Here is a 12,500-nt window from a genome sequence, read left to right as displayed (position 1 = left end):
GAGCCGGTTGCGCGCGGCACGGGCCGTGCAGTGGCTGGAGTGGTGGTAGTGGTGGTGCCACGAGCCCTGGTGGCCCGTGTCGTCTCAAGCTGTCTCCGCACCCCGTCACCGGGCTGCTGCGCGGACGCTACGGCGGTGCCGATGTCCAGTTTGAAGTGCGCGTCCCGGGGCGCACGCTTGCACATTCCGGCCTTTAACAGCGCGCGGTCATCCCGGCACAGCTTCGCCTGCAGCTTCTTGAGCCCGCGGGACACCTGCTTCCAGAAGCCCGTGGGGTTGGCGCCGTAGCCCGGGCAGAGCCGGGGCCGCGCGCCGTATTCACAGCTCAGCTCGGTCACTCCGCCTGTGACGCGCGCCTCGGGGTTCTCGCAGTCGACCTTGATGTTGACCGCCTCCCCGTCCTCCCTTGCAGCCCAGGTGCAGCGCATCTTGTCCTTGGTGGTGAACTTGCCCCGTGTCGCCGCCGCAGCCTTGCCGCCCCTCTGCGCTCTGCCGCCGGCTCCTTTCTCCTCTGCTTTGCCTTTACGCCCTCCTTTCTCTGGCGCGCCCGACGACACGGAGACCTGCTGCGCGAGGAAGGCGAACAGCAGCCAGGGAGCGAGAGTCCGCAGGAGCAGCATCTCAGAGAGCACTTCAACCTGCAGGGCGCACGAGCACGGTCAGTCACCGATCAGCCAGACGCACATAAAAACAACCAACTTGGTTTAAGTGAGTTTAGTATCCACACACTAGCCTACATCATTTGCTACAATAAACCGATAAGAATTAAGACCAACTGGATTAATAGCCTAACTAGCCAATGGTAGCTGCATGCCTCTTTGAATAATCTAATAGTTACATTTCCAGAACCTATAGGCTAGGTACTGTGTTCGGAGACACTCAGAAGCTGTGTGCCACACTGCTGTGAACACCACCACCCTTCATAACCATCATAAAGTTACATGCCGGCTAGAGCCTACTTCTAGGAATTCCCCGCTCCTTTCACTTACCGAAATAACAGGGTCTTGCCGTGCGTAAAGTGCCGTGTTATGGCTCTCTTTAGGCATCTAGGGGCTCGCACATGGCATTTATAGATGCTGCGGCACGCCCACCTCTCCCGCCCAACAACAAACGCGCGCGCTCTCGTACACGCGCACGTGCATGCACGCACACACAGCCGTTGAGTGAACCATGCGTTTGATGGGAACGGGAATGCCTTTGTGCGCTTTGTGCCTGACTTGACGTGTCCAAACTGAACTCCCGCCAGAAGACAAAGAGAAGCCGCAAAAGGAAAGATCAAAGAGCCCATAAAATGAGAAGCTTTTAATGGATACTGCACAGATGATCTACGGTTGACATACTGTAGGCTGCATGGCTATGTCTGCACGTAAAGCCAAGTCCTCTGTTTATTCTGCAGCATTTATCAACCCTATAGAAGACTGCCAGCGCGCGCGCGCGCGCACTTGGGGGCTTGTCTACCCTATTCCACCAATCCGCAGCTGCATTCCAAGCCACCGTGAAGATTTCAGAGATGGATGGGGGGGGGGGGGGGGCAGGAAATTGTGTGTTTATGATCTGTTGTTATCACCCATGCATGCCCCTGAAATAGGCTAGTAGTATGCTATACAGCCAAAGTAAGTCAAACACACACACACACACACACACACACACACACACACACACACACACACACACACACACACACACACACACACACACACAGTTACCTCAAATTAATTCCATTCATTCATCTTTCACTGTGACTCACTCACCCAGTCTCACTCACTCACTCAACCACCGACCCTCATCCACACACTCACTCACCCACACACACACTCGCTCACTCACCCACCCACACACACACACACACACTCACCCACTCACTCTCACTCTCACCCACTCACTCACCCCCCCCCCCACACACACACACACACACCCACTCACTCACTCAACCACCGGCCCTCACCCACACACTCACTCACCCACCCACACACACACTCACCCACCCACCCACAAACACACTCACTCACCCACTCACTCACCCCCCCCCACACACACACACACACTCACTCACCCACCCACTCGCACCATCGCTCGTTTGTTCTTTCATTCATTCTTTCATTCATTCATTAATTCAGTGTTTCATCCATCCATTCATTGTGGGAGCACCTTTGCACCAGGCCGAGTCAATAAGCAGCCCCACCCTGTATCACCTTTCATTCCTGGAGTGACGCACAATACAACAGGAAGGAGCAAAGATATTATAGTAGTGAAAGCCCATAAAAGGCTTGTGTGGGCACGTGTCCAATAATCTCAAAAGCTAGGCTATCATCACTATGAGTCACTCTGTGTGTGTGTGTGTGTGTGTGTGTGTGACAGTGGAGGAGGCTAAGCTTTACTGTAAGTAGCAAGGATGGTGATTCCAGTGAATCCACACTCAATTTCCCTTGTGCTCAGCAGCACCACTCTGTGGCAGGCAGGGGTACAGCAAAGCTTACGCTGACTGTTAACAGTCCCCCTAAAATATTGCATTCTGCTGATCCTCTTCTGCTTTTATTATTACTAGTGGAATACCTGTCCCTGTGTGACTGGCCATTGTCAGGCCTCACTCACAGAGTTGGCATGTAGCCTTCCCTCTCCCTCCCCAGAGGGTTTTAAACGTTTCATAGTCCACTTCAGTGGCCGATTATAACTCCGCTCAGCTGTTTGCTGCTCCAGAGTTCACTGGCTGATTGAAACTCCGCTCACCTGTGTGTTGCACGCGCGCACACACACACACACACACACACACACTTTGCATTCTTATTATAGGATTATAAACCATTGGTTCTCAAAGTGGGGTCCGGGGAACCCCAGGGGTCCTTGAAGGGGTTCCAGGGGGTCCCCAGTAAAAAGGCATTTATTTTCCACTATAATTCTATCCATAAGTAACACGATGACAGAATGTATGCCTATTTTGGTCATGGCTTACACACTTTCTGTAATCAAACATCTAAAAGTGTGACGACCCTCCCACTCTGGGGTCATTAGGCTGATTGGGTGCACCTGGGCCCGGTGCACTCATTGGGCTTAATAAGACCTTCAGACCATTCAGCCTCTCCTCCTCCTCACCAATGGCAATGCACCTTTTGTTCTGTTCATTTGTTTAATGTAGTTTGCGTCGTCTAGCTATTTTCCCTTAGGTTTAATCAATCAATTATTGTTTTAACTTTTACTTTGGTGTATGACTCCCCTCATATCTTACATCCTGGCTCAAGGAAGTAATGAAGTTTAAATCACCAAGTAGTTTTAGATTATGCAGGGGGAAATAATAGGCCACAAACATTTTTAAGTCTGGAACTTGGCTTAATGTAAGCTACCTACTGTAATAAGGGCAAAGGACAAAATGTGAGACTATGTTGAGCATTGAATTTGACAGAAAATGTAATGTTACCTCCACAGGCTTGCACAGGTTTTGTGCAGATGCAAATCATGATTGGCCAGTTTGTGATGCAAAGCCTACAAAATATACATCAGTTTGCTCTGCGATGGATGTGATTTAAAATGTAACAATACAAGTAACGATAAATCGTTAGGTTTTCTTCTATATATCAGACACAGGTTTTTGTTCCTACCTGACATGTTTCGACGGCAAAACTTCCGTCTTCATCAGAGGTGTCTAAGTAAATTATAGACACTATGAACCTTTTTGGATTAAGTAAAGATAAAGTAGAGTAAAGGGTAAAGATACAGACTTAAAAAATGCTCCAAAAAACAAAAGCACAAAAAAAGAGCTAAAAGCTAAACGTAAGGAGAATAAATGTACGGTAATTTGTTACTTCCATCCCTGCCCCACTACGTGTGTCATGTTGGAAAGCAGCTGTAGTTTAGTGCTGCAGCCACAAGCCTTCCACTCACCCTCGGCCTCCACACAGACCACCTCTGTTCCCGCACATGGTAGCTCTTACCGCTCGACTACTTAGACTCAATTCATCAAGTCGTACAAAGAAGTGTTTAGCTTTGCTCAAGCACTCTCTATGACTTAGCTGTATTATCTTTACTGCTGTTTGGGTTTGGTCTGTGTCTACCTAATAGGCTCCTCGACCTTACAGCTGGCAGTGAGTTAAGGGCACAATGACTCCTTTTTCAGAAGCCAGCGAAAACCTTTCTTTCGGGGGGAGAGAGGGGAAGGGGGGGGGGGGACACAGGAGTCACCAGTCCAACTTTATTCACACATCTCCGCTTTATTGACCTGAAACAAAGTTATGCTGTATATTTTCAGACGTTGAAATAGTTCCCTGTATTGATGTGACACGATCGGAGGGAATGCTACCTCATATACAAACAAAAAATCACATGCCTGTCATATTGACCTTACTGCGTGTTTTGTGTTTGGACAGAATTCATCAGTATTAAGGACATTTACACCAAGATATCACAAGCAGTCATCCTTCAACCGTAACAACACAGGCGTGGGGAAAATGTTCAAAGTGCGAGACACTGCGGGTGTTGGAGGAGCGTCTCACACAGAGTCACAGTGGGAGCGAGCCGGGTGATGAAACCACCTCCATAACCTCCCACATCGGTCCTGGTGGGGTCAGGAGACAGACAGAGGAGAAGTGTTCTGGGTCCCTCGCTGATGGTACCAACCTGAAACAGCAAAAAGTGACATTAGGAAGGAACATTATCATGCTGGTCTCTTATGCTGTTGTACTTAGGATATAGAGGTTGTTTCTACTGAGAATGGGGAGACTGTATATAGAGAGATAAAATGCTTCATGGACTCAGAGACACACTTTTATTTGGAGTTTATCAAGACAGCGTATGTGGGCAAATGAATTCATATGACATAATGTGAAGTGATAATTGACAATTCAAAATGGGATCTATAACCTTTTGGTGTAACTGATCACTTGCTTCGCCGCTCCTTTATCCCTCTCTGACTATCTTCCATGATTTCTAGCTTTACAGTGATGTTCAGAATACTATAACCCATCCACACATTACTGTGACATTATCACCTGGACATAGTGTCCTTTCTCCATGTTCATCATACCTATAATAACCCCTCTCAGCGTTCAGTCACTCACCTGTGTCTGTGGCAGAGGCTCAGTTATTGAACCAGCCGATGAAGTAGCTGCAGACGCCGTGGAAGCTCTTCCAACAGTACTCTGTGGCCAGGCGGGAAGCCTTGGCTTCAGACTGCTCTGTGGGGCGTGGACTGGTCTTTCCAGGCTTAGGGGTAGGTTTCCTGGGCTGGCTGCCCTTGCCGGCCTGCGGCTTGACAGGCTGTGGCTGGGGCTTCACAGGCTTGGGGGTGGTCACAGGCTTGGGCTGGGCTGGCACCACCGGCTTGCGCTGATCCTGGACGGGCTTGGAGGGTGCCTTGGGGGTGGTCGCCTTGGGGGTGGTCGCCTTGGGGGTGGTCGCCTTGGGGGTGGTCGGCTTGGGGGTGGTCGGCTTGGGCCAGGAGGCCAGGAAGGTCATCTGGGCCTCGTCGGGGTATTTCTTGCACATGGCGGGGCGGTAGACCTTCGGTCCCTGGCAGGCGTGGCTCACCTTCCTCATGTCCCACATCATCTGGGTGAAGTAGTGGCGAGGGTTGAGGTTGTAGGCGCGGCACAGGTTGGGTTTCCCCTGGAAGTCGCAGTAGTAGGAGCGTCCCGGGGTCTGGCCCTGGCTCGGGCCCTTGCAGGAGACGCGCAGGCGGGTGTAGTCCCCGGCTCCAGACACCACCATGGTGCAGGCGTCCTTGCTCTTGGTGCTGAATCGGATGGGATCGTCCCAGATGCTGCGCTGCTGTGGCTGCTTGTTGTCATTGCTGCTGTTGTTGTTGTTGCTGGTCTGAGCGTGCGACACACACGCCGCTGCTAGCACCAGCAGCAACACTCTCATCCCGGCTCTCATGGCAGCGCTGACCGTGGTGACGATGGATGGTAGTGGTATCGTGGGTATGGGATGGTGTGTGTTTGTGTGTGTGTGCACGGACGGCTAAGGTGTGCAAGGTTAGAGAGCAGGCTAGCGTGGGTTTATATGGGCTGAAGGGCACAAAGACGGTATTATTCAGGTGAACCGAAGGACACAGACTCCTCCTATAGCACTGACTCCTCCCCCGCACCACACACACACACACACACACACACACACACACACACACACGTGTGCACATACTCTCTCACACACATGCGCGCACATACCACATCAATTAGACCCAACCCACTGTGGCATGGTCAAAATGAAAAAAAAAAGTGATGGGCAGGAGGGGGGTGCATGGTGGTAGGTACTGAGCAATCTAAGCACAGGGTGGGGGATGGAGGAGAGAAGGGAAGTGGTCAGAGCGTCTGGACGGGTGTGTGCAGGGGGGGGTGTTGGGGCTGAAGGGTGGTACACATATGAAGCCAAATGTTCTGAAAAAGCTTCACGAGACATTATATAATCTCACATAGGAGGCTCTTTGACTATTGATGAGGTGGAGGAGAGGGGGAGCAGAGGAGAAGAAGAAGCTAAATTGCCCCCCGAGGTTATTTGCTGAAGGGTTAACGCTGTTCTGTTGACCCCCATCACCCTTCCCTCCCTGCCAAAAAAAAATCATTCACTAAATTCAGATACTTCCTTTTTTATAAAGAATTTAAAACCATTCAGGTCACTAGTGCCACTAGAAGAGCATCATATGACCATAATCCAAACCAATCCAAACCACCATAATCATAAAACTAACAATATAATCCTGGCTAAATTGTCCTTTTACAAATAATCCCGTGTTGGGCACTAATTTAATTACTGTAATTTAGCTACTGTAATTTTATTACTTTCCCCAGTAACTAGTAATATAAGGGATTACACTTTCCAGAAAGTAATTATATTACTAATCCAAGTAACTTCAAGTTACTGCATTACTTTCTCCAGCACTGGCAGAGCACTAAAACAAAGTATGGAGATAGGTCTGGCTATACAAGACTAATCCATTGCCAGAATGTGAGTTTTTGCCAGGCAGCTGGCTGCTGGCCTACATGTGGTTATGTCTGAAGGAAGATGATCAAGCTGAGCAAGTATCCTCCTCCTGTAAGGTTATTTATTGTTCCAATAAAGTGGATTCAGTTGTAAAAGGAGCTGGCTAAACTGGCTGTACATCACTTACTTTTACGCAAGGGGGGTAGCAAAAGTAATACAGTAATGTAACGAGTAATGTAACAAATAACTTTTGATACCAAGTAATAAGTAAAGACATTTTATTACTTTTTAAAGAAGTAATCAGTAATAAGTAACTAATTACACTTCCTGAGTAAACTTGCCCAACAGTAATCCTTAGATATATGTCTTCATAAATGCTGTATATAATTCCACAGTCAGATCATTATTCACTCAGAAGTACTGAGTTTAAAACCTGACCTGTTTGTACTCCATAGAGAGTTGTTACTGAAACAGAGTGGAAAAACAGACTGTGCCATCAAAGAGACTCCAATATTCCATATGAACGGAGTAGGATGGACAGCGAGAGGAAGAGGAGAGGGAGGGATAGCGTATAGTGTGTTGCACACACACACACACACACACATACACACGTGTACAAATAGACTTGTGCCCTCAGAACATTCAGGAAGTTTTATTTTCATAGCCATCAATCTAGCGGGAAGAGAGACAGTGCTTTTCATATGAGACACTGGCAATGCAAAGTAAACATCTGAAGTGGGATACGTATGTGTGTGTGTGTGTGTGTGTGCACGCGCACATGAGTGTGTGTGTGTGTATGTCCTCTGGACCAGATGTTCTCCTACATTCAGTGACCGCAGTCGTCTTCTGATAGGATGCAACAGTGTCACGCCACCTCCGTGCAACCCAACCCCCCGACTCCCCGTAGCCCCCCAAAGCAGACCCCAACCTTTCCAGGTGATGTGTGTGCGTGTACTGTACCTATGTTTGCATATGTTACATGAATGTTCTGTGCTGTCCCCGGTCTGGCCGCTCTGTGTGTGCTTTGGCAGGCAGGTTATAGCTTTGGGAACACAGATGCCTTACTCAGTTAATCTTTTTGCCTCTTTTAATATTATTTGAAGTCTTCTTTCTACATACGTGTACATCTGGAAAACCCATTCTTGAAAGATTATTGGGATTTTCTTTAAACCTTCAAAAATGCTATTATGAAAGCACCCAGAACCTCCCCCTGGGTGTGTTTTGGCTTTGCCCGTATATACACGTATACGGTAGTAACTACCGGGTAGTTCATTTCAGTTTTTCTATGTACTCTGTGGAAGAGAAACAACGCGGACAGCAGCACTTTACTGGACTGAAGCCTTTATTCACAGTTTCACGCCCTCACCACAAACTCCAGCCAGACTGTTTGCTCTCCACAGCCCAGCATCTGACACCGCTGAGGCTTCCGGGTGTTTGAACGTCCCAAACCACAGGATGGCGAAAAAACCTCTGACAACACAAGCACCTAGGCCTTCACTAATGGTCTGGTGAAAAATGTCTAAGATAAAATATTTTGCCTTTTAGCTGTCTCAAACACCTCATTAGGGAAATGTGTGTGTGTGTTGCATAGCTAGCAGCACTTTGCCTCTCGCGGTAACATGGACCAGAACAAATATACCCTACTAACCTCCTCGTGTCTCTGGAATTAGGTTCTTAATGCTTTTGACATTAATAGCCACAGAGGAGCCAAACTGAACAACCAATTTCCTCATTCATTCATTAAGTGTGTAAAATCTAGCTGGTCAATGCAACGGACGCGTTTGGAGCCAAAATGGCGCTAGCTACATTCCAAACATTCACAGACAGAATGAAGAAAAGCAAAAAGAGCTAGTTATAAAACAAACATTAAGAAAAATGTATAAAACTTTCAGAAGTTTTGAAAGCGTAAAAAAAATGTACACTTGCAATGACTTGAGTCAAGTAGAAACAAATGTATTAGCTACAGGTAAAGCTAGCTAGCTAGGAATAATGCTCTGACATCTGATAACACTATAAGGAAGGATTACTATGCTATTGTTGTGATGCATACGGGTGCTGTAATGAATGAGAGAACACTTGATCAAGTGTAATTGGCTGGCATCAGAGGTCTTCGTCGAACGGCTTGAAGGGAGATTGTAGCAGTGGGAACAAGGAACCCCCTCACTACAAAGTTCTTCATGTATCTCTTCTGTACTTTGAGATGGTTGTCGTTCTTCCCTTTTTGTCCTTGAAAGTGTTTGAAAATCTGAATAGAAAACATAGAAATCCCAATGATCCTGTAAAAGAGGAACAATGTTAGAAATTAGAGATGCAGTTTGTTGTTATAGAGTGCCTAAGTCATGGCCACAACAGCAACAACAACATAAGGGGGGGGGGGGTTCGGCCTTTTTTTTGTTTTGGTCAGTTCGGTCAAATGTTCTATGGTCACTCGCAATTCATCCTGTAACTGAATTACTTGGTTTGTCCAAGTACAACTCTTTATGTATAAGGATTTTACTAAACGTCAATGGAGAAATTAATGGGGAATTCACTTCCTTAGGTCCCATGTGGACCCCTGAAGGGACGTGACTTGGGCCCAATCCCAATTCTTATTTTTACGCCAACCCCTTGTTTTTGAGTGTCCCTCACTTTGGCCCTTGCCCTTCAAAACGGAGCCACAAGGCGTAAGGATTGAAAACCATCACCTAGGAAATGGGACACCACTCATTACAAAAAGATCAAGTCCGCACACTGAGGCTCCATCAATGGTTTTTTATTTGCAACGTTTCGATCTTCACAGGATCTTTGTCAAGCTTGACAAAGATCCTGTGAAGATCCATCTTTTTGTCATCTTGTCATCTTTTTTGCCATATTTTTGTTATAGTTACCTTTTGTCCAACACCTGTAAGTTTTTTGGATGTGCGCATAATTGTCTTTTTCACACCACTCATTACCTCATCATTTTGCCCAACTGTGATAATAAAGCTATTTCTCCTTCAAACAGATTGATTGAAGTCTGCACCTCACTACCACCACTTCACGTGAACAGGCAAAACGGAGGGTTAAGGGGTAAGTGGTAGGGCCAAGGGGGGAATTGGGATTGGGCCTTAGTGTTTTGGATTGGGGACGAACAGAGGAGCAAACAGATAGGCACGTACCATGAGGACGAACAGAGGAGCAGACAGATAGGCACGTACCATGAGGACGAACAGAGGAGCAGACAGATAGGCACGTACCATGAGGACGAACAGAGGAGCAGACAGATAGGCACGTACCATGAGGACGAACAGAGGAGCAGACAGATAGGCACGTACCATGAGGACGAACAGAGGAGCAGACAGATAGGCACGTACCATGAGGACGAACAGAGGAGCAGACAGATAGGCACGTACCATGAGGGGACGAACAGAGGAGCAGACAGATAGGCACGTACCATGAGGACGAACAGAGGAGCAGACAGATAGGCACGTACCATGAGGACGAACAGAGGAGCAAACAGAGGCATGTACCATGAGGGGACGAACAGAGGAGCAGACAGATAGGCATGTACCATGAGGGGACGAACAGAGGAGGAGACAGATAGGCACGTACCATGAGGGGACGAACAGAGGAGCAGACAGATAGGCATGTACCATGAGGGGACGAACAGAGGAGCAGACAGATAGGCACATACCATGGGGGCAAGGTCAGTTCCACTCTTGTCCGCTGTGGAGAGGGAGAAAGTCTAATTAACATCGGCATTATCTGCTATTTGCCCAACTGCAAAACCAGTAGAGCTAGAGCCCCAACAATCTCCCAACAGCCAGCGCATTAAGGTCAATATAAACTCCTTGAGACCCATTAGTGATATGTTAGTCTGTGTGGCCTCCTTCATACAAGGCATTAACATGTGTCCTGAGTGACAGGACTGTGTTTGCAAAGATGTATCAGATCCATGTGTAAATGAACCCTAGTCACCTCTAATGCATGTTTGTTATTGGGAATGTGGCCAAGGCATTTGGCCACAGTAACAACAAACATCAGTGAAGTGGATTTCTATATAAAGTGCAATCCACAGAGCATACTATACGAGTGGAAATTAACGGTGGTGCACAGATCTGCATAGCTGTGACACACTGTGACTGGCCACAGGAGGAAGAATATTCACTTTACTACAGATGGCATTGCCTGCACTCAACACAGACCTTGCTCTCTTGCACTCACTTTGATGATTTTGTGTGCACAATGTCATAATTTGTCCAAAGAAGCCTTTAATTAGCTTGACATTTTGTTGAATAAAGATATATTTAGTTGAATCAGGTGTAATTGATGGAAATATTTGATCCAACTTTACTTAATGTAAAGAAAACCTCTAGTAATAAACAATTTCTAATTATATTGGAGCTAATGGGATATATATTGAGTGCGTTTACATGCACACAATAAACAGATAACTGAGAATAAAGGTAACGGGCAATAATCTGATTTCCGCATTTACATGCACTTAGTAAATAGTGGGAACTCACCTCAAAGTCTGTGAGTGGACAATGACCACAATGAATAAACCTGATGATTCAGCAGAAGCCTAGGTGTGTTTATCGGTTTTCTCATAAAGCGATAATGGCCTTTATCTGGTAAAGGATGTCGTTTACATCACCACTTGATAATCAGGTAACTCTAGAAATCCCATAATGAATGCTTTATTAGTGTGCATGTAAACACACTCACTGTTGTCAATAAGCAGGGATGTTGTGTATGATCAGTTGCAAAGATTTCTATTGGTCAACAACACTAACTCCATATAACTTGTGCATGTTTAATGTCTACATGTATTTGCATGCTTCTTATGCTACTTGAGCTCACATTTGATATATTGTGCACACAAAATAACTCATGTTGCGTTGGTTGTGTCCAGCTTTTGAGATGAACATGAGACGTAAAAGATATGGGGTATCTATGGGATGGATGGAGAGATGAAGTTGAAAAGATGAAAAACAAGTAAAAGAAAAGAATCTGAAACAGCAGCCATTATTGAGTTGAAGATTGATGAAGATTGAATGGCAGGTTGTAAGGTGGTTCTTAGATGGTCGGCACTCGTTAGTTAGATTGATGAAGATTGGATAGCAGGTTGTTAGGTGGTTCTTAGATGGTCGGCAGTTGTTAGATTGATGAAGATAGTAGGATAGCAGGTTGTTAGGTGGTTCTTAGATGGTCGGCAGTTGTTAGATTGATGAAGATAGTAGGATAGTAGGTTGTTTGGTGGTTAGATGGTTGGCAGTCGTTAGTTTCGTTAGATGTTAGCTGATGATCAATACCTCTCTGATGGGGAGAACATTCCCTTGTGTCACCAGTCGGGGGCGCTTGGGGGAGCGGAGGCCCGTGGGAAGCGGGTCAGGGTGTCATAGTACGGGGAACTATAGCACACAGACACGTGCGCACAAACACACATACATACTGGTTCATGCAAGGGATTCTTCATACATTTTCAAATCTCTAGAAAAAATGTTTCTACCTAACTGCCATCAATGAGATGCGACAGCCCCCACAAATAAGGACTTTATCACCCCCCCAATGACCCCTGAGCACAGTCAGCTTAGTAACCAACCCCCCCCCCCCCCCCCCCCCCGGACGTT

General features: G+C 46.9%; 3 protein-coding genes across 3 annotated transcripts in view; all 3 read right to left on the bottom strand.

Moving 5' to 3' along the window:
- Window positions 1–1,026, bottom strand: part of LOC310793716 (fibroblast growth factor-binding protein 1-like) — a 2,117-nt gene extending 1,091 nt beyond the window's left edge. Inside the window, exons 1-2 of the mRNA XM_083655579.1 lie at window positions 990–1,026; window positions 1–638 (exon numbers count right to left, since the gene is read on the bottom strand). The exon at window positions 1–638 is cut by the window's left edge and continues 1,091 nt beyond it. Coding sequence (XP_083511705.1) covers window positions 1–620 — 620 coding nt within the window. The 5' untranslated portion in view covers window positions 621–638; window positions 990–1,026. The remainder of the gene's footprint in view (window positions 639–989) is intronic.
- Window positions 1,027–4,182: 3,156 nt separating this feature from the next.
- Window positions 4,183–5,951, bottom strand: fgfbp2b (fibroblast growth factor binding protein 2b). The gene is made up of 2 exons (XM_083656024.1): window positions 5,049–5,951; window positions 4,183–4,608 (listed from the first exon to the last, which is right to left on the bottom strand). The coding sequence occupies exon 1, from the start codon at window positions 5,863–5,865 to the stop codon at window positions 5,068–5,070; it is 798 nt and encodes a 265-aa protein (XP_083512150.1). The 5' UTR covers window positions 5,866–5,951; the 3' UTR covers window positions 4,183–4,608; window positions 5,049–5,067.
- Window positions 5,952–12,187: 6,236 nt separating this feature from the next.
- Window positions 12,188–12,500, bottom strand: part of prom1b (prominin 1 b) — a gene marked incomplete at its 5' end in the record, with an annotated part of 36,482 nt that continues 36,169 nt past the window's right edge. The window contains one exon of the mRNA XM_083655666.1: window positions 12,188–12,281. Within this exon, the coding sequence (XP_083511792.1) occupies window positions 12,212–12,281 (70 nt within the window). The 3' untranslated portion in view covers window positions 12,188–12,211. The remainder of the gene's footprint in view (window positions 12,282–12,500) is intronic.

This window comes from Poromitra crassiceps (assembly GCF_964638095.1).
Source record: "Poromitra crassiceps genome assembly, chromosome: 19".
Taxonomy (NCBI): domain Eukaryota; kingdom Metazoa; phylum Chordata; class Actinopteri; order Beryciformes; family Melamphaidae; genus Poromitra; species Poromitra crassiceps.
This window is presented reverse-complemented; position numbering and strand designations above follow the sequence as displayed.

Coding starts and splice junctions, on each gene's coding strand:
- fgfbp2b (XM_083656024.1), bottom strand. CDS start 5,865: ATGAGAGCCGGGATGAGAGTGTTGCTGCTGGTGCTAGCAGCGGCGTGT.